This window comes from Dendrobates tinctorius, unplaced genomic scaffold, assembly GCF_039654945.1.
Source record: "Dendrobates tinctorius isolate UK_male_01 unplaced genomic scaffold, ASM3965494v1 ptg000030l, whole genome shotgun sequence".
NCBI lineage: Eukaryota > Metazoa > Chordata > Amphibia > Anura > Dendrobatidae > Dendrobates > Dendrobates tinctorius.
In genome coordinates, this window is record NW_027361698.1 from 12,300,021 (window position 1) to 12,323,164 (window position 23,144).

A 23,144-nucleotide genomic window follows, 5' to 3' on the forward strand; every position below is an offset into this window, starting at 1 on the left:
TAAAATGTAGAAGAAAAAAGACTTTAAAGGTACTATTGAACTTTACTATTATACTAGATCTGTTTGCATGGACGTTATTAACTCACCTGTCACTCTAAGTTCATGGTCACATACCCCATTTCAGATTAGTTACATTGGCATAAATTTTACTTAAAGCTAAATCTGATTTTCACATAAATCATAAAAGTAGATAAAAAGAACAAGATCAAAGAAATGAGTCGAAAATATTAGACGTTTTCCATTTTAAATGAGAAAATTGATCACATGTCTATGAGTGGCAAAAGTATGTGAATCTCTGGGGTTAGCTGATATTTTGAAGGTGAAATTAGAGTCTGGTGTTGTTTTCAATCACTGGGATGACATCCAGGTAAGAGTGGTTGACCTGTTTTATTTAAAAAATAGAAATCACTCAAATTCTGATCTTCACAAAATGCCTTGTTGTCAAATAGATTGTGTACAAATTAAGAAAATAAATTCAAGCACTTTACTGCTATTCCTACGAGTGGTCGACTAAAAAAAGTCACTCTTAAGGGGGTTTTACACATAGCGATATCGCTAGCAATATCGCTATAACGTCACCGATTTTGTGACGTTATAGCGATATCGCTATGTGTGATGCTTACCTCCGACCGGCTCCCCCGCTGTCCATCGCTGATGGCGCGAGAATGTCCGGCTCCATTTCTCGTCGGGCGCTTCCTGCTGGGCTTCCTGCTGTGACGACGAGCGACGCGTGGAGGTGGGCGGGAGGACGCCAGGATCGCTGTGTGTGAAAGGTGAGTATCGTGCGCTGCGCCGCTGCTGCATTGCTGTGAGGTCTGCCTGTGTGACAGCTCACTAGCGATCATTTAGCGATGCACCAGCGATCCTGTCCGGGTCGGATCGTTGGTTGGATCGCTGGTGCATCGCTAAATGTAAAAGGACCTTTAGAGTAATGAACACAATATTCCATGAGATCACAGAAGAACTCAAGGCAACCCCTAAGCCAGTGGTCCCCAACCTTTCTGACCTTGAGAGCCACATCCAGCTCTGAGAGAGGGTCGAGAGCCGCATCCAGTTCTGAGAGAGGGTCGCAAGCCATGTTCAGCTTTGAGAGATGGTTGCAAGCCACATCTGGCTCCCACACTCCCTCACATTAGTGGCAAACAAAGTCCCTATAATGAGTATAATGACAGCCAAAGCTTTTCCACAGAAGCAGCATACCAAGATCCAAGGGTTCCCACAATCCCCCCTTCAGTATTCTCCCATCATGCACTCCCTCCACACTGTCGTATCCAGCCTCAAGCACCTCTTCTAACCGGTAGTATCATCCTGTCTCCAGCACACCATCCTTAAATTATCTCTAAACCCCTAAGACCAGTATTATATGTGCATCCAGAACTGCTCCTCTGTGCTGGACTACTTACAAAATTCACCATTTTGAGATGCGCTTTTCATAGCTCTTTGCTAGACCTGGAGCTAATGCACCAAGCTGGCAGACAGCCGCAAGCCACAATTCATGAGAACCCGAGCCACATGTGGCTCCTGAGCTACAAGTTGGGGACCCCTGCTCTAAGCAATTTTTTTTACTTTTTTATGTTAATGTTCATATATCCACTAATTGAGAGGACACTGAATAACAATGGTGTGCATGGTAAGATTGCAAGTAGAAAGTCACTGCTCTCAAAAAAAATAAATTGCTGTCCATCTGCTAAAAATCATCTGGAAAGGCCAGAAGACTATTGGAACAATGTTTTGTGGACAGATAAGTCTACAATAGAGCTTTTTGGTTTCTACAAAAGTATGGTTAAAAAAGACTAAAGTTAAAGTTTGAAATGGCCAAGTCACAGTCCCGACCTTAATCCCATAGAAATGTTATGTAAGGACCTGAAGCTTATGGGAGAAAACTCATAGCATAACAGAGTTGAAACTTTTGTAGGGAGGAATGGGCTTATTCCAAGCTGAAATGCAGAACTAATCAATAATTATTGTAAACGTTTAGGTCCAGGTATTGCTGGACAAAGGTGTCACACCAGATACTGAAAGCTAAGGTTCACATACTTTTGCCACTCACAAACATGTTGTTTTAGATCATTTTCCTGATATCTAATATTTTTGGCTCATGTGTATGATTAGTTGATTTGTTTTTTATCTGCATTTAGAGCTCGTGTGAAAATTTGATTTAGTTTTAAGTCAAATTTATGGAGAATATGAAAAATTCTGAAGAGTTCCCAAATTTTCAAGTATTCATTTATTTACAAGGTCAAAACTGTAGTTGTATTTCACAGACATGAGCAGTATAAACATAGATATTTTTTCTTTTTTGAAAAATATGTATGAAAAAAAAATCGATAGATGTCATATATTTGGAGTATATTGAAGTTTTAGGGATCAGTTGGGTCATTTTGGTATTTGTGTGGAGGGTGAGAGATAAGTAGCGAGTCTAGCGACCTATCTGCAGACATTTCTGAGACAAGATATCTAGAAAATGTTTCATAAATGTGTGATAGGTGGTAGACCCTCTGCTGGGATTCACACTTTTTAAAAGGCCCATCAGTCGAGCTTGTACAGTATGTGTTTGTGTACAATGTAAAGATTCTGTAAAGACTTGTCAATATGTCAGGATGGAAAACGCTATAATATCCCAAGAGCAATGGTCAGATGGATCAACAAAGTCAGGTCCACGTGATTGCTATAGAAGTCACAAGATGGATCGGGCCAAGAGAATAAATGGGACCTTATACTCTATATGGCCAATGTAATGTAGTATTCTTTAGTCACTATATGGCTGTAATTTTCAGGTCCCTCAATGGTGGTTTCATTCAGTCTGTGCTGTTATAGGGTCACATTTTAATAGTATGACTTAAAGCCGTTGTGTCCCCTATATGTCTGATTGGTTGTATTTCTGGCTGGTGGTGAACAGATTCTTCAATATCACACATATCATAGCACTTAGAGGACCTCCTTTCTTTTTCAAATTTTTCTAATTTTTTATGCAACACATTTTTTTCCAATTATATGGACTACAGTTTGCTTTAAGATTTTGGCATATCCTTTATAACTACCGAATCAACTAATTGGATTTCCATGTTGTCTTAACCACAAATAAATGGCCACACTGAGTGCATCAAGCAGGTACTTAAATATGTTTTTGTTTTTACTTTAAGTCTTCTTAACACCACAATTAGGGCTCATTCCCACTTGCGATGAAATTGGGCGAATGTAATCAGATAAAAAATCAGATTGAATTCGGACCAATGTTATTCTATGATTGAGTTTTCATCTGCGTTTTTTTTCCAGCTCGGATCGGATCATGATCGGACTGGAAAAAAAAATCGCAACATGCTGCGATTGTAATCGGTATTTGGATCGCATCCTGCAATAGAAGTCAATGGGTGCAAGAAAAAAAAAATCACACAGGACTCGGTCAATGCGAGTGTTGCCCGATTTTTACACAGCGATTGCATTTGAAAAGACAGCAATTTATATGTAGCTACAGTAAAATCACAGACAGGTTAGAATAGAATAGATAGAATAGATATATGCACATAGAATACATATACAGCTCTGGCAAAAATTAAGAGACCTCTTTCAAATGTTCATTTAGTCTGATTTTTCTCTTTATAGGTATATTTTTGAGTAATATGTAAATTGCTCTTTTAGTCTATAAACCTCTGACAACATGTCTCCAAATTTCCAAGACAAAGAAAAATGGTCAAAATTAAAAAAACAGTGCTTGCAGACCTCAAATAATGCTAAGAAAACAAGTTCATAATCATTTTAACACAACAATACTAATATTTTAACTCAGGAAGAGTTCTGAAATCAATATTTTGTGGAATAACCATGATTTTTAAAAACAGCTTTCATGCATCTTGGCATGCTTGCCACCAGTCTTTCACACTGCTTCTGGAGCAAAAATTTAAGCAGTTTTTTCTTAATTCTTGCCAGAGCGGTATATATATATATATATATATATATATACACATATCAGTGACACACACATATATACAGTATGTATTTATATTAGATAGATAGATAGATAGATAGATAGATAGATAGATAGATAGATAGATAGATAGATAGATAGAAGAAAAGCAGATAATTCACTGCAGCCGGGGTAGTGTAAAATCATAGCAGGAGCCGACAGGATAGGAGAGATGGATTACACAGAGTAAATACAAATACAAAAGGTAGATACATGTTTCACTCTTTGTTTCATTGCAGCCATTTGGTAAATTCAAAAAAGTTCATTTTTTTTTTCTCATTAATGTACACTCTGAACCCTATCTTGACTGAAAAAAACTGAAATGTACAAATGTTTGCAAATTTATTAAAAAAGAAAAACTGAAATATCACATGGTCATAAGTATTCAGACCCTTTGCTCAGTATTGAGTAGAAGCACACTTTTGAGCTAGTACAGCCATGAGTCTTCATGGGAATGATGCAACAAGTTTTTTAAACCTGGATTTGGGGATCCTCTGCCATTGTTCCTTGCAGATCCTCTCCAGTTCCATCAGGTTGGATGGTGAACGATGGAGGACATCCATTTTCAGGTCTCTCCAGACATGCTCAATTGTGTTTAGGTCATGGCCCTGGCTGGGCCAGTCAAGAATGGTCACAGTGGGTACGGAAAGTATTCAGACCCCTTTAATTTTTTCACTCTTTGTTTCATTGCAGCCATTTGGTAAATTCAAAGAAATTCCTTCTTTTCCTCATTAATGTACACTCTGCATCCCGTCTTGACTGAAAAAAACAGAAATGTAGAAATTTTTGCAAATTTATTAAAAAAGAAAAATTGAAAAATCACATGGTCATGAGTATTCAGACCCTTTGCTCAGACACTCATATTTAAGTCAGATGCTGTCCATTAACTTGTGATCCTCCTTGAGATGGTTCTTCTCCTTCATTGGAGTCCAGCTGTGTTTAATTAAACTGATAAGACTTGATTTGTAAAGGCACATACCTTTATATAAGACCTCAGCTCACAGTGCATGTCAGACCAAATGAGAATCATAAGGTCAAAGGAACTGGCCAAAGAGCTCAGAGACAAAATTGTGGCATGGCAGAGATCTGGCTAAGGTTATAAAATAATTTCTGCAGTACTCAAGGTTCCTAAGAGCACAGTGACCTCCATAATCCTTAAATGGAAGATGTTTGGGAACACCAGAAGTCTTCCTAGACCTGGCTGTCCAGCCAAACTGAGCAATCGTGAGAGAAGAGCCTTGGTGAGAGAGGTAAAGAAGAACCCCAAGATCACTGTGGCTGAGCTCCACAGATGCAGTGGCGAGATGGGAGAAAGCTCCACAAAGTCACTGCAGCCCTCTAGCAATTGGCCCTTTATAGCAGAGTAGCTTGATGGAAGCCTCTCCTCAGTTCAAGACATATGAAAGCCTGCATAGAGTTTGCTAAAAAACACATGAAGGACTCCCAGACTATGAGAAATAAGATTCTTTGGTGTGATGAGATGAAGATAGAACTTTTTAGTAATAATTCTAAGCGGTATGTGTGGAGAAAACCAGGCACTGCTCATCACCTGCCCAATACAATCCCAACAGTGAAACATGGTGGTGACAGCATCATGCTATAGGGGGTGTTTTTCAGCTGTGGGGATAGGACAACTGGTTGCAATTGAAGGAAATATGAATGCAGCAAAGTACAGAGATTTCCTGGATGAAAACCTCTTCCAGAGTGCTCTCGACCTCAGACTTGGCCGAAGTTTCACCTTACAACAAGACAAAGACCCTAAGCACACAGCTAAAATAAAAAAGGAGCGGCTTCAGAACAACTCTGTATATAGATATCTGTGACAAATACAAATAGTAGAGTGTGAGTGCAGCTTACTGTACATGTATTTAATTAATAAAAGATTATACTTTGGAAAAAAATGGCATGGGCTCCCGCACAATTTTTGTAACCAGCAAAGGGAAAGTTGGTGACTGGGGGCAGATGTATATAGCCTGGGAAGGGGGATAATATCCATGGAGCTTCCCAGGCTATTAATATCAGCTCACAACTGTATACTTAGCCTTTACTGTCTATTAAAATGGGGGACCCCCAAAAAATGACATGGGGTCACCCTAATAATAACAACCAGCAAAGGCTATGCAGACAGATGCAGAGTGATATTAATAACCTAGAAAGGAGCCATGGATACTGCCCTCCCAAGCTACAAATATAAGCTCTGAGCCACCCGAGAAAAAGTGTATCTCTAAGATACGCCAATTCTGGCACTTAGCCTTGCTATTCCCACTTGTCCTGTAGCAGTGGCAAGTGGGGTAATAGTTGGGGGGTTGATATCACCGTCAGGTGACATCAAGCCCCAAGGTTAGTAATGGAGAGGCGTCAATAAGACGTTCCCATTACTAACCCCATAGTCACATTGTAAGAAAACACAGACACCCAGAATAAAGTCCTTTATTTGAAATAATGACACAGAAGACTCCTTAAATATTCCTAATTAAACCATGCTTACAACCTCACCTAATTCCTGCAAAACCCTTGATCTCCTGTAATAAAATTAAAATAAAAAACAATAATACATCATACATAGGAGCTCTGTATACAGCTCTGGCAAAAATTAAGAGACCACCACATCAAAATCCTGTCATTGGTAGCCCATTCTCCAGACTTGAACCCCATTGAAAACCTCTGGAATGTAATCAAGAGGATTATGGATAGTCATAAGCCATTAAACAAAGAAGAACTGCTTAAATTTTTGCACAAGAAGCAGTGTGAAAGACTGGTGGAAAGCATGCCAAGGTGCATGAAAGCTGTTTTAAGAAATCATGGTTATTCCACAAAATATTGATTTCAGAACTCTTCCTGAGTTAAAACATTAGTAGTGTTGTTTCTAAATGATTATGAACTTGTTTTCTTAGATTTATTTGAGGTCTGAAAGCACTGTTTTGTTTTGTTTTTTAAATTTGATCATTTTTCTTTGTCAGAAAAAAAATACAAAATTTATTGCTTGGAAATTCGGAAACATGTTGTCAGAAGTTTATAGACTAAAAGAACAATTTACATTTTACTCAAAAGTATACCTATAAAGAGAAAAATCAGACAGTGTCAGTGTACATGTAATACAGTGGTCACCAGTGACATTATAAACAGGAGCTCTGTGTACAGGTAATACAGTGGTCACCAGTGACATTATAAACAGGAGCTCTGTATATAGTGTCAGTGTACAGGTAATACAGTGATTACCAGTGACATTATAAATAGGTGCTCTGTATATAGTACACAGTGTATAGTGTCAGTGTACAGGTAATACAGTGATCACCAGTGACATTATACACAGGAGCTATGTATATAGTATCAGTGTACAGGTAATACAGTGATCACCAGTGACATTATACACAGGAGCTCTGTATATAGTATCAGTGTACAGGTAATACAGTGATTACCAGTGATGTTATAAACAGGAGCTCTGTATACAGTGTCAGTGTACAGGTAATACAGTGATTACCAGTGACATTATAAACAGGTGCTCTGTATATAGTACACAGTGTATAGTATCAGTGTACAGGTAATACAGTGATCACCAGTGACATTATACACAGGAGCTCTGTATATAGTATCAGTGTACAGGTAATACAGTGATTACCAGTGATGTTATAAACAGGAGCTCTGTATACAGTGTCAGTGTACAGGTAATACAGTGATTACCAGTGACATTATAAACAGGTGCTCTGTATATAGTACACAGTGTATAGTGTCAGTGTACAGGTAATACAGTGATCACCAGTGACATTATACACAGGAGCTATGTATATAGTATCAGTGTACAGGTAATACAGTGATCACCAGTGACATTATACACAGGAGCTCTGTATATAGTATCAGTGTACAGGTAATACAGTGATCACCAGTGACATTATACACAGGAGCTCTGTATATAGTATCAGTGTACAGGTAATACAGTGATTACCAGTGACGTTATAAACAGGAGCTCTGTATACAGTGTCAGTGTACAGGTAATACTGATTACCAGTGACATTATAAACATTTGCTCTGTATATAGTACACAGTGTATAGTGTCAGTGTACAGGTAATACAGTGATCACCAGTGACATTATACACAGGAGCTATGTATATAGTATCAGTGTACAGGTAATACAGTGATCACCAGTGACATTATACACAGGAGCTATGTATATAGTATATAGTGTCAGTGTACAGGTAATACAGTGATCACCAGTGATGTTATAAACAGGAGCTCTGTATACAGTGTCAGTGTACAGGTAATACAGTGATTACCAGTGACATTATAAACAGGTGCTCTGTATATAGTACACAGTGTATAGTGTCAGTGTACAGGTAATACAGTGATCACCAGTGACATTATACACAGGAGCTCTGTATATAGTATCAGTGTACAGGTAATACAGTGATCACCAGTAACATTATACACAGGAGCTCTGTATATAGTATCAGTGTACAGGTAATACAGTGATCACCAGTGACATTATACACAGGAGCTCTGTATATAGTATCAGTGTACAGGTAATACAGTGATTACCAGTGACGTTATAAACAGGAGCTCTGTATACAGTGTCAGTGTACAGGTAATACAGTGATTACCAGTGACATTATAAACATTTGCTCTGTATATAGTACACAGTGTATAGTGTCAGTGTACAGGTAATACAGTGATCACCAGTGACATTATACACAGGAGCTATGTATATAGTATCAGTGTACAGGTAATACAGTGATCACCAGTGACATTATACACAGGAGCTATGTATATAGTATATAGTGTCAGTGTACAGGTAATACAGTGATCACCAGTGATGTTATAAACAGGAGCTCTGTATACAGTGTCAGTGTACAGGTAATACAGTGATTACCAGTGACATTATAAACAGGTGCTCTGTATATAGTACACAGTGTATAGTGTCAGTGTACAGGTAATACAGTGATCACCAGTGACATTATACACAGGAGCTATGTATATAGTATCAGTGTACAGGTAATACAGTGATCACCAGTGACATTATACACAGGAGCTCTGTATATAGTATCAGTGTACAGGTAATACAGTGATCACCAGTGACATTATACACAGGAGCTCTGTATATAGTATCAGTGTACAGGTAATACAGTGATTACCAGTGACGTTATAAACAGGAGCTCTGTATACAGTGTCAGTGTACAGGTAATACAGTGATTACCAGTGACATTATAAACATTTGCTCTGTATATAGTACACAGTGTATAGTGTCAGTGTACAGGTAATACAGTGATCACCAGTGACATTATACACAGGAGCTATGTATATAGTATCAGTGTACAGGTAATACAGTGATCACCAGTGACATTATACACAGGAGCTATGTATATAGTATATAGTGTCAGTGTACAGGTAATACAGTGATCACCAGTGATGTTATAAACAGGAGCTCTGTATACAGTGTCAGTGTACAGGTAATACAGTGATTACCAGTGACATTATAAACAGGTGCTCTGTATATAGTACACAGTGTATAGTGTCAGTGTACAGGTAATACAGTGATCACCAGTGACATTATACACAGGAGCTCTGTATATAGTATCAGTGTACAGGTAATACAGTGATCACCAGTGACATTATACACAGGAGCTCTGTATATAGTATCAGTGTACAGGTAATACAGTGATCACCAGTGACATTATACACAGGAGCTCTGAATATAGTATCAGTGTACAGGTAATACAGTGATTACCAGTGACGTTATAAACAGGAGCTCTGTATACAGTGTCAGTGTACAGGTAATACAGTGATTACCAGTGACATTATAAACATTTGCTCTGTATATAGTACACAGTGTATAGTGTCAGTGTACAGGTAATACAGTGATCACCAGTGACATTATACACAGGAGCTATGTATATAGTATCAGTGTACAGGTAATACAGTGACCACCAGTGACATTATACACAGGAGCTATGTATATAGTATATAGTGTCAGTGTACAGGTAATACAGTGATCACCAGTGATGTTATAAACAGGAGCTCTGTATACAGTGTCAGTGTACAGGTAATACAGTGATTACCAGTGACATTATAAACAGGTGCTCTGTATATAGTACACAGTGTATAGTGTTAGTGTACAGGTAATACAGTGATCACCAGTGACATTATACACAGGAGCTATGTATATAGTATCAGTGTACAGGTAATACAGTGATCACCAGTGACATTATACACAGGAGCTCTGTATATAGTATCAGTGTACAGGTAATACAGTGATCACCAGTGACATTATACACAGGAGCTCTGTATACAGTATCAGTGTACAGGTAATACAGTGATCACCAGTGACGTTATAAACAGGAGCTCTGTATACAGTGTCAGTGTACAGGTAATACAGTGATTACCAGTGACATTATAAACATTTGCTCTGTATATAGTACACAGTGTATAGTGTCAGTGTACAGGTAATACAGTGATCACCAGTGACATTATACACAGGAGCTATGTATATAGTATCAGTGTACAGGTAATACAGTGATCACCAGTGACATTATACACAGGAGCTATGTATATAGTATATAGTGTCAGTGTACAGGTAATACAGTGATCACCAGTGATGTTATAAACAGGAGCTCTGTATACAGTGTCAGTGTACAGGTAATACAGTGATTACCAGTGACATTATAAACAGGTGCTCTGTATATAGTACACAGTGTATAGTGTCAGTGTACAGATAATACAGTGATCACCAGTGACATTATACACAGGAGCTATGTATATAGTATCAGTGTACAGGTAATACAGTGATCACCAGTGACATTATACACAGGAGCTATGTATATAGTATATAGTGTCAGTGTACAGGTAATACAGTGATCACCAGTGATGTTATAAACAGGAGCTCTGTATACAGTGTCAGTGTACAGGTAATACAGTGATTACCAGTGACATTATAAACAGGTGCTCTGTATATAGTACACAGTGTATAGTGTCAGTGTACAGGTAATACAGTGATCACCAGTGACATTATACACAGGAGCTCTGTATATAATGTCAGTGTACAGGTAATAATCATAATGCCCTGTTTGGAGGTGTGAGTGGGTCCCCTTACCTATTGGGCCCCTAACTTCGCTATCAGTATGTCTTTGGATTGGATTATTATATTTCTGATTATTGAATTTGTATGGCATTTCTTTTAAATCTTTGTCATTAAAATCCACACTTAAAAAAATTGGCACTTAATAAGTACACATTGGAGTATTTAGTAGCCTTTTCCTGAACTAGTTTTGCTTCAAGAAACAGAGCGCTGGGGCAGAGTTTAGGTTGATCTTTATTTCTGTCACTTGCAGCACACTAAGAAGATGACTGAAATACTATCTGCATTGCTGGGAGCGGGATCATCTGACCAGCTGACTGCCTGCGCTTTGCCTGGATGCATGCTCTTTAAAACAGCTGGAGAGAACAGACTCCTACATGAGACACAGCCCACTGCTTTTCTTCCAGTAAGTGAACTAAGAGCCTTTCAATCAATAAATCCGGGCAATGCAAGTTCTTTGGGAATAGCAGCACTAACAACAGGAGAAGAAAGAACTGTTGGAAGCATTAATGAGCTCCTTAACAGGACACCAAGTTCCATCTCCACCAGCCTTCTGCTGGCACTACTGAAAAATCCTGGCAGATCAGCTCACCTGCAGCCATTGCCCTGCACTGAGATCACCAATGTGCTGGGAGCCTGGGAAAGAAGAAAAAGACATGTAAATGTTCTTTATATCTCTTTTCTTAAAGGTTTTCTACTTGGGCCATGCTGAAAAAATCTTGAGAAATTCACATGTTGTTCCAGGACTTTTTTTTTGCAGTTTACTACATTCCTGTCTGGTATTTTAATAGTTTGGAAAGCGTTATACCAGTGATTGGACTTCTTTCCTGTGTTTTTTTATTTCACTTTCCTAAGAGTTTGTAGAAATGGAGTGAGCCTACACGTCTCGATATCACTTATTGCCTATGATTGATGTTTTGCTTTTACATTTTGTGCTAGAATTGCCAGAAAAGGGAGAATAAAGATCTGAAGCATCTGTCTCTAATATACGTCCAGAACTGTTGACACAGAAGTACACCCAAAAAAACGTATGGATTTAGCTGCTTGTAACCCTCACAAGCCGACGATTGGCTCACTTTCCAGTTTTCTTTAACTAAGTGCCAACATACAACTTGGCACAGCACCTGTATGGAAACGGACATGGTTCCTTCAGTGTTGACACATCCAAGCACGCAGCCTTGTTTGACTTGTTAGGAATCTTAAATAGTTTTTGTCCATCCCATAGAACTTGTTCCTCTTACACTAAGTAACCTAGCCCTTTCCCTCCTCCTCTTTCCTCTGCTTCTCCCTTTTCCTAAACTGAGGATTGGTCTCTCTTTTGTCAGCCTTGTTTTACTCTGCAGACTTCTGCTGTCAAGACCTATATTTCTTCCTGCTTGAATATGAAATGGGCTGGATGGGATTAGGGGGAAGTGGCAGCTCCACCTCCCCCATCAGTTTCAGGACTAGGTTAGTGGTGGAGATGGAACAAAACAGACAGTGCTGGCAGCATGACAATAACCTGCTTTGCTCTTGCTCTAATTTTAGGGAGCATCCCCATAGTGGGCTGCTTTGATAAGTCTTCCACTTTACCCATTTATCATCTTTTCCAACATCATCAGTCACTTCGCAAGGCTGTACAACCTGCCCAGCATTCTCAACCGCACCATCACCTACCTGTTCATCACCATCACACCGGTTGTACAAAGTACAAAGGTAAAGAAGGCTCTATAGGTGACTATATTAATGTAACCGAGTTTGGCGCGGATTGTCTAAATTGGGTTGAAATCCCTACCTTCTTGGAGAGGACACCTGGGAAAGGACTAGGTGATCACAACTTCTGTAGGAACCCAGATGGGAGGAGTAAGCCTTGGTGCTTCTTCAGGAACAACCATGGCAGAGTTGATTGGGGCTACTGTGACTGCAAGCAAGGTGAGTCATTTTTTCTCTACTCCACACTCTCCAGGCAAAGTGTGCCTATATTTCCTCTATGGAATGTGTGAAATATTTAGAACATCTGATGTATTTTAAAATTAAATTTAATCTGTATTTATCATTACTACTAGCAAGCGTACGAAAGTTATGTAGTTAACTGAGAAAGTTTGTACTAAGTGTTAGGAAACTTTGTCAGCAAGATATATGTGAGATTGCCTAGTGAAAAAGGTCTTGGCATAAAAACACGTTTAGTAGAATATAAATGTAAAAAAATGGTATAAATCATGTATGGAAACTGGATGCAGGCAAAATATTTAAATATTGGGAACTCACAAAAATCTGGAACTGTAAGTGTTAACGAATTGTGAAAAAGCCATAGATTTATCGTGTAAAATGATTAATGGAAAAAAGCAATATTATTCTAAGCAAATAGGCCTGGATAGCATAAAATTGTCAAAAACTGGTATTGTTTTCCTTCTCTCCCTCTGAGCACTATGAAATTTTAGCTTGCATAAGACAATATTATCTAACTGAAAGACTGACCTATATATTATGTATGAGGATAAACATTGCCTCATTTTATGAGCCTGTCGCTGGTATTGCTTCTTATGCGAGGGACATGGTGCTGAATTTTTTTTAGATTACTGTGGCCTCCGAAAAGCAAACTTTAGAACGACATAGTAAACTTCTGAAGTCAGACCGCGCATGACAGGAAAATCCAGTTGGAGCTGCTCTTCTATAACCAAGACTTAAAAAATACTACACACTTCAAGAGTATTTATAATTAATATTGTAGAGTAATGATACATGAGGCTTTTACTAACATTTTGTGCATGTTGTGCATGTTTATGAAGGGTAGTTCCTAATAATTAAAAAAAAAATAGACAAAACAAAACAAAAACTTTTTTTTAACAGATTGATAGGTTTTACCTTTTGCTCTCAAATTGTTAATATTCAGTTTAGTCAGTTTTGAGTTTTTGAGTATCAGCATTTCTGGGAGACCCAGCAAATATGGTTTCCAACATTCCTGAACGATAAGTCTGATTTACATAGCAAACACACCTCCTATTCCATGGTATTACTGCATAATACCAGGCTGGTTTACTGTTAAGGAGAAAAAAAAATGCTGGTCATATTGTCAGGAACGTTTCCCAAATTTTTTGAGCTAGCCAATATTTTTTCCCATATTTCTTAAGGCCCCGTCACACACAGCAAGATCGCTAGCGTGATCGCTGATTTTGTGATGCCACAGTGATCTCGCCAGCGATATCTCTGTGTGTGAAATGCATCAGCGACCGCCCCCCTGCCGGGTATCGCTGATCGTGCAGGAACGTCCTGGGCCATTTTTTGATCGTTGGTCTCCCGCTGGCCAGTGCGGCTCTTAGATAGCCGCTGTTTACCTTGGATACCAGCTTGCTCGATGGTCCTGATTGCTGGTGGTGAGTCTGGGACATTGAAGCATGTAATGGGGCCCTTACTCTTTTTCGCCCAAATTTCACACGCCACTGAACGGTAAATCTGACATACTGCATTTACACAATGATGTGCCTTCATTTGTTATCTGTGGACAAATTTTCTGTTTAGGGGGTTGGATAAACTATGTAACAATAATGGCATTGGCGACCATAATGGCTGTTATCTAGTTTCCAAGTAAATGAAATGGCTGAATAAATTGGCAGAGGATGGGAGTTTTTATAGCAGCATTTGTTTCCTGAACTGGATGTTTAATCATACTTTAGGACATGGGTGAATCTCTACGAGTCTTGAATGGATGTTTGCCTCGTGCTGGATCAGCTGTGCTTGGGAAAGCACAGGGATCTGTTTCTAGAGTCTGAGTTAGGGCTCATTTACACATCAGTTTGTCACGTGCAAGTATTCTCTGTGTTTTTCACGGAGAGCACACATACCTGTGATTGTCTATGAGGCCATTCACATGTCAGTGATTTTTTGTGGACAATGTGTTTCATACAAATTTGTGGAGAGATGTCCAATATTGATCCGAACGTATGATCACAACTCAGCAATGAAAGTCCGAGTCCGTGAAAAATTCGGACCGCCCTTGGATGACATGCATGTGCCAGCTGATTTTCTTTGTCGGATAGGAGTAGGTGGAGAAACTTTTTTTTTTCTCATCAGTGAAAAAAATAAGAAACTCTGACCAAACTCTGATGACTCTCTCTAATGAAACTCTGCTGAAAATCACTGTTTTTCTCTTACGTCAAAAAAACTGATGTCTGAATGAGGCCTTACTATGTAACTAGGGCCTTATGCACAAACATATATGCTCCATGCTTTTGAGGTGTTTGAAGCTGTTGTAATGCCCTTATAGACGTATAAGGGACCATACTATAACACTGTACGTGCCTAATTTCATAGAGAGACAAATTTGGGACTTTTCTATTGGATTCAAAAACATTAGAACTGAAATAGTGTGCCATTTTTCATGACGTATTAAAAAGTTGTCCAGGCATATGACACTGGTGACCTGAGCTAGGTTATCAATATAAGATCACTGGGGGACCAACACCTGGTACCCTCATTGATTAGCTGTTATTTGCTCTGGTGGCAGCCGAATGTAAACATCGACTGGAGCTGAGCTGAACAGCACAGCTACACACGTGGTCAAAATTGTTGGTACCCCTCGCTTAATGACAGAAAAACCCACAATGGTCACAGAAATAACTTGAATCTGACAAAAGTAATAAATTAATAATCAATGAAGATGAACAAATAAAAGTCAGACATTGTTTTTCAACCATGCTTCCACAGACTTTTTAAAAAAATAAAACTCATGAAATAGGCCTGGACAGAAATGATGGTACTCTTAACTTAATATTTTGTTGTACAACATTTTGAGGCAATCACTGCAAACAAACGATTCCTGTAACTGTCAATGAGACTTCTGCACCTCTCGACAGGTATTTTGTCCCGCTACTCAAGAGCAAACTGCTCCAGTTGTCTCGTGTTGCCTTTTCCAGTTTCAGCTCTTTCCAAAGATGATCAATAGGATTTAGGTCATGGCTCATAGATGGCCACTTCAGAAAAGTCTATTGTTTTCCTCTTAGCCATTCCTGGGTGTTTTTAGCTGTGTGTTTTGGGTCATTATCCTGTTGCAAGACCCATGACCTGCGACTGAGCCCAAGCTTTCTGACATTGGGCAGCACATTTCTCTCTAGAATCCCTTGATAGTCTTGAGATTTCATTGTACCCTGCACAGATTCTAGACACCCTGTGCCAGATGCAGGAAAGCAGCCCCCAAACATAACAGAGCCTACTCCATGTTTTACGGTAGGGACAGTGTTCTTTTCTTGATATGCTTCATTTTTCCATCTGTGAACATAGAGCTGACGTGCCTAGCCAAAAAGTTTCATTTTTGTCTCATCTGCTCATAGGACTTTATCCCGGAAGCTTTGTGGCTTGTCAACATGTAGTTTGGCAAATTCCAGTCTGGCTTTTTCTGATTTTTTTTCAACAATGGTGTCCTCCTTGGTCGTCTCCCATGAAGTCCACTTTGGCTCATACAATGACGGATGTTGCGATCTGACACTGAAGTTCCTTGAGCTTGAAGTTCACCTTTAATCTGTTTAAAAGTTTTTCTGGGCTGTTTTGTTACCATTCGTATGAACCATCTCATTGATTTGACATCAATTTTCCTCCTGCGGCCACGTCCAGGGAGGTTGGCTACAGTCTCATGGAGCTTAATTTCTGAATAATATGTGCAGCTGTAGTCACAGGAACATCAAGCTGCTTGGAGATGGTATATCTCCAAAGAACTATGCTCAGTTCTCCCCCTTATATTGATTATACTGAAGGTAGTTATCTCTTTGCTAGTGTCCCCTACCCTCATCTCAAGGGACCACACCACTATAGAGATTACTATACTATTGGGAGTCTACTTCTATTAGTCCATCTCCTATTGATACCTTTGTTAATACACCCTCAAACGTGGCATCATATACTATGTGTATCTAAAACTACCAAAAACAGGCAGAGATGCTTACCTGTCTAACTAGGCCTCAATACATTTGCACTAACAGGAGGCAGCAGACCTAAGTAAAATGGCAACTGCCCAGGTGCAAAAATACCAAATGAAATAGCCAGCCTACAATCAGGGATTGGCCGTGTGGCACACCAGTGCAAAAAAATATATGATCTGTATGTTGCAATGTTCACACAAGGAATGCAGAGCATCTGTTTCAGTTGGGCCCAAATTGTTCTGTAAACTGTGGCCTCTGTTCACACAGGATGCATTATAGTTAGCACTGGGCAGCCCGCTATAGGGCGTCATTAATAGGCTGTGGACCACATACAGATCATATATTTTTTTGCACTGGTGTGCCATGCGGTCAATCCCTGCTTGAAGGCTGGCTGTCTCATTTGGTATTATTGCACCTGTGCAGTTGCCACTTTACTTGGGTTCGCTGCACCCTGTTAGTTCAAATGTATTGAGGCCTAGTTAGACCGGTCATCATCTCCGCCTGTTTATATTTTTTCTTGAATATTGATATTGGAGGATTTTTTTCCTCTTTTTGTGTTTTTTATCTAGAACTACAGTACACATTGAATGAAGCTGTGCTGTTCAGCCCCAATAAATGTTCACATCTGTCCATCTCTGGTCAGATTTTGATTACCTATCCTGAAGATTGATCACCAAAATTATATGCCTGACAACTCCTTCAAAGAGATATACTCCTGCATAAGGATTTTTTTCTAGGAGAAAATAATACTTTTGTTATATGGTGCCATACTCATACAAAAGGACCGCATGGCGGGAATCAGAATCAGACTATGTATCTTCTTACAGGTCCATGTGACGCACTTCGGGGGCCGTGGAGTACTCGGTATCGGCCCCGTCGACTTCAATGGGGGATGGTGTCACATTGACTGCCACCCAGTCCGTGGCCCCAGGTGGTCAACTGAAAAGGAAAGTTGTTTGTTGTTGTTGAAGTGTAGTAAAATGGGAATAAAGGTTTATAGATGAATACGTGACCCCACCTGTGGTATTCTGGTCAGAGGTGACCAGCGCTCTGTGTTGTTCTCCTGAGACTGTTGGTGTGTCGCAGCTGAGGTGACAATGGCTCTCCACAGGTAGAGCAATAGTCCCAGGGCTGTTGAGAGTTGTTTTCAGGGGTGATGTTGACAAACGGAGTGGAGGATGTAGCAGTGCTGAGTGTTGGATGTAGAAAGGAGACAAGACTCGGTGGAATGCAGTTCAAAAGGGCTTTACTCACTGTCTGGTGCACACAGACGCCCACTTCGGTGCTGAGTCCTCCAGGTCAGGGGTCCAGTAAACTCCCGGGTAGATGAGTACACCCCTCCAACACTCCCTGTCAGTATATTCTTTCCTAGGCCGTCTCACTGTGCTGGTTTCCACTTTCCTACCCAGCACCTTCGCAGTCAGTGTCCCAGGCTAGCTTCCGCGGATCCTGTCCGAATTCGTCACTCAGGTGCTGCCTTTTTGGGAAGGTAACTGTGGGATTCGCTGTGGCCCATACAGCAACCACAACTGTCAGCTTGCTAGTTAAGTTTGTTGTTCACTTCGCTAGGCTAGGGGCTGAGACCCTTCTGCGACCTAATTTCTTCCCCCATCTGATGGCTATCAGCGTGGGACTCTAGAAATCTCACTCCTTCCTTCAGGGAGCTTCCCTTCAAAGCCATTCTATCTAGAAGCCCCTCCTGACAGGAGCTGCTCCAAGCGCATCCTTCCTCCTGCTCTCCCCCTGAGGGAACTCCTCACAACTGCCTTCAAATCTCCCACTCTTTCTCTAAGCTCCGCCCACTCGCTATCACTCATTGGCTGTTCTAAATCACTCCACTTTCTAAGCTCCTCCCCTTCTAGCTACCTTCCCCACTAAACCCCCAACACCCTTTCCTAGCCAGTCTGGGATGAGCCCATCCTCCCGAAGGGTACACCCTGATGCCCTGACACTAGTGTGTGTGTTGGGTGCAGTGTTAGGAGTGTGGTAAAGTGCCCCCATCTTACTCGGTCGTGAGATACCACACCTCTGGCTGAGGTGCAGTACCTCTGTGGCTACTGGACCCGCAGGGGCGCCACACATGCCCATGGCTCTGCCATGTACATGAGGCTCAATTCAAGTTATTTAATGGATTTTCTTTTAAAAAGCTATTTAATATCATTATTATATAGTTTTGCTATTGGGTTTGCTGGAGATAAGTTTAGACTTTCTTAAAACAGAAAACTTGTCTCAACTCGTATGATTTCAGCAAGCGAAAAAAATAGCCAATAGCAATGTTTAATATTGAAAAACAAGCTCTAAACTTTAGACCAAAAGCCAGTATGCACTCTAGGTTGTTAGCGAGTAGAATAAAAACAGAATTGATTTTGTGTCTAAAAAGCTTACTGGATCTGTTAGCATAGAAATGATTTTCAATCCAGCGCCTAGGCCTAAAATAGGAAAATTACATTGTGAGCTGCTCTCAGGGCAGGGGCCTGTGCAAATTGGTACATTATAAAAATTTGCTGAATACAGTACCACTATAAACTGAAAGAATATAGTAATAGGAAGAGGAAGGAGAAATATTGCAGGCCTAAATATTGCTCAGATAAAAGATATATTGTGTGTACTAAGACTATTTCTATTCTTTTTTTCTTTTCATGTCTATTGTAAAACCACTTTTCTGTCCATATGTTCAGTCTTCAAACAAAACTCTCCAAAAAAGCTTAATAAACTTTTCAATATGAATTCAAGAACTGCTTCAGGAAACAAAAAGCTCCTGCACAAATTTCCAAAAGAAGAAATGTTTCCTGAAGCGGATACCACTAGTAAAATCGTTTTTGACTGCCTTCAAAAAACTGTCTGGACATTGCCTTAGGGTATCTTGCTATAAATACAGCCTTGTAATTAGAGATGAGTGAATAAATCTGAGTGACATTGAATTCTACTCAAATGTGACAAAAATCTGATTCGCCAAAATGCAGATTTTATGTAATTCTGCATAGATTCCGTATAGTTGGCCTCCATTTTTCTGAACTGGCCATCAAAATGTGGAAAAAATATCCTTATGCTTACAAACAGCTCACCTCTCTGGCCCCTCTGCTTCTCATTGTAACCCGTCCGGTCCTCCTCTCATCTACAGATCACCGCCACTTGCATTGAATTCTCTGGGCTGCAGCTTCTGTGTTTGATTAGGCCCTTAAGTGTTTTGCACATGCACCCATCAAACAATAGTACAAGGAAAGACTGCTGCTTTCAAGAAAACTATGATTTTCATGCAGGACAATGCTCTATCGCATGTATGGAAGTACTCAACTGATTGGCTAGCAGAAATAATGACATGGCCCCTTTCCTCACCTGACCTATTGAGAACTTGTGGGCCCATCTTAAATGGGTGATTTATGATGAAGTAAAACAGTACATGAAAGCTGCGATCGTCCGATCGCTTGTGCTATGTAGTATATGTAGTGACCAGAAAAACCATTACTAATGTGTGCTATATGTCATATGGTAAATGTGTTCTCTATCCCTTACATAATTGCATTTGTGACAACGGCTTCCCATCTTGCCTTGGGAGGAGGTAAATTATTTAATATTATGCTGCCCTCTCCTGCCTTGTTTTGGTATTACAACTTGTACTATGCTGCCCTCTTCTGCCTTAGTTTGGTATTGCAATTTGTTTATCTGATTTGAAAATAAGCGGCAGTTGGAGTTGTGAGGGAGACTGAAAGGGTCGTGTTACGTGTGGCTTTGGTGGTGAAAGGAGGTAGGAAATTGAGGCTCCTCATCTAGGACAAGCGGGTAGTACAAATAGCACCTTTTTGGAAGTGCCCCGCGTTTACAGCAACAGAGTGCTGAGACAAGCGAAGGAGCTGCAGAGCTGTGCAGCAGATTTTCTGGATACTCTGATCCGATTAAGATCAGCTAATCCTCCCCCTTCACGTGGCACAGTTAGTCAAATGAAAAGTTACTGCCATCCTCCCAAGGCTGGGACCGAGAAAAGGCTTTGACTGACACAATGTGTAAGGAAAATTGTATCTGCTGTCATGACTGTTATATGGAAAGACATAAGAATTGTTACAAGTATTCAGTAAAGTTCATCTTTCAAGTTTGCACGGGACCTCTGGTGTATGCTTCTTTCGTCTGCGGCCTCATACCTTGCCGGCATCAACATCACTCTCATTCTCATATATCCGTCAACTTCCCCCTTTATTAATTGCCACCTAACCTAGGGATTGTTAAAGCCATCGGAGTCACCGTGACTGAATCATCCTCTGAGGTACTACGCCCTGCATCCCACAAGGCGGTGCGACAATCATAGCAGTGCATCAGCACTACTTTGTATAGCAGAAATCATGATCTCCTATGAATGCTAGCCATGAGCCAACATTCATAGGAGTATCACAATGACAGACACAGGAGTATTCTGCAGACCCCGGCTGTCATGACAACCCATCGGCACTGCGATACTGGTGGCCGGAATAACGCGTTTCTGGTCGACGCGGCTTAAATCCTGATGTCAGAGATTAATAACAGGATTTAGCTGGTTATTCACCTGTGGGTGGAGATACCATTCTCCCTTGGCTGTTAGGCCTATTTCACACTTCAGTTTTTGTTGTTCAGTTGCAATCCGCCAAAGATGCAAAAAACTGATCCGTTTCCGTTGTGACACAAACGGATGTCACCGGACCGTTTTTTTGATGGATCCGATGAAGTTGGAAAGATTAGGAAATTTAAAGGAACCGCGGCCTGGGAAAGGAGAGAGAACGAGAGAGAGAAAGAGAGAGAGAAAGAGAGAGATTATTTTTCGCTGCTTCCAGACGGTGTGTAGGGTTAAAATGCATCGTCGAGAATTTCTCCCGGGCAGGCGCAGTCAGAAAAAGCGGTCCTCCAGTGTAAAAAAAATGTTTCATTGTCCATCTGCTCTGCCCGGGAACCGCTAAAATTTTAGCGGATCCATCGGAAAACGGATGCAACGGATGACCATCAGTCAAAATCCGCCGCTAATGTAAGTCTATGGGGAAAAAAACGGATCAGCCAAAAAAAGGGGCGGATCTGTTTTTTTCTAAAAGTGGCGGATTTTGACTGACATAAAAAAACTGAAGTGTGAAACAGACCTTAGGCTGGTTTCACAAAAGCGTTTTTTTTTTTGCGCATCGCATCATGCGCGCCCATGGTTTTGCATTTGCTCACATTCGTATGCGTTTTCGTGCGCATGCGTTTTTTCAAGGTGTGCACCTAGGCGCGCCAGATGCAACCTGTTGCATTTTTGGGTCCGCCGAAAGGCGTAAAAAACCGCTTGTGCATGGAATGCGACAAAATAACGCATTACAGACTATGGAAACGCGGGCGTGCACATGGACATGCCTTTGTCTGAGTTTTCGTGCGCATGTGCATGCGACCCTATGTTTAACATGGCATGCGCATGGTCTTGCGTTTGCACACAGTCGTATGCATTTTCGTGCACATGCGTTTTTTCAAGGTGTGCGCCTAGGCTCTCCAGACGCAACCTGTTGCATTTTTGTGTCCGCCGAAAGGCGTCAAAAAGCGCTTGCGCACGGAATGTGACAAAATAACGCATTACAGTCTATGGAAACGCAGGCGTGCGCATGGACATGCCTTCGTCTGCGTTTTCGTGCACATGCATTTTTGGCGTAAACATGTGTATACACTGGTTTTAACCCCTAGAGAACGAATGCGCATAAAAAACGCGAACGCATGCAAAAACGCACTATGCGTTTTTGCATGCGTTTCAATTGCGCATGAAGAGCTGAGCACAAAGACGCAAATGTGAAACTAGCCTTAAAGATACAAGATACAGTAGCTGATTAAATCAGCTGTCATGTGGGGGGAAAGATGCAGGCTTATCACCGCAGCCCGCACCAAAGTCAGGGGCACGGCATATACGTCATATGTCATGAAAGGGCTAAATACTTCAGCTGATTTCAGTGCTCCAGCAGACCATAACCTTTATGTCCTGCTCATCGCAGTGGGTCCTTGGCATTTTGTAGAGGCAGATATGGTATCTGGATAAAAAGACCTCAGTTGCCTCTAAAGAGTAATATACTAGGAATTATTACAGGGGTGGACCCAGACAGTGGAGGGACCCTGTAAAAGCACAGTATATGGGCCCTATACAGTTCAGTAATGTGTCTGTGACTGAATTTGTTTGCTGCTTTAGTGGGTCCCCTTACCTCTTGTGGCCCAACAAAGTTGCACCAATAGTATGTCCATCCCTGGATT

The 23,144-nt window shown here is 40.6% G+C and overlaps 1 protein-coding gene across 6 annotated transcripts in view; it reads left to right on the forward strand.

Moving 5' to 3' along the window:
- Positions 1–23,144, forward strand: part of PRSS12 (serine protease 12) — a 497,636-nt gene that overhangs the window by 162,594 nt on the left and 311,898 nt on the right. For 3 of the 6 annotated variants that reach the window (XM_073571862.1, XM_073571863.1, XM_073571864.1), the window contains one exon: positions 11,285–12,942. The exons of the other annotated variants lie outside the window; for them this stretch is intronic. In XM_073571862.1, the coding sequence (XP_073427963.1) occupies positions 12,522–12,942 (421 nt within the window). In that variant the 5' untranslated portion in view covers positions 11,285–12,521. The remainder of the gene's footprint in view (positions 1–11,284; positions 12,943–23,144) is intronic. 6 annotated transcript variants of the gene reach the window in all.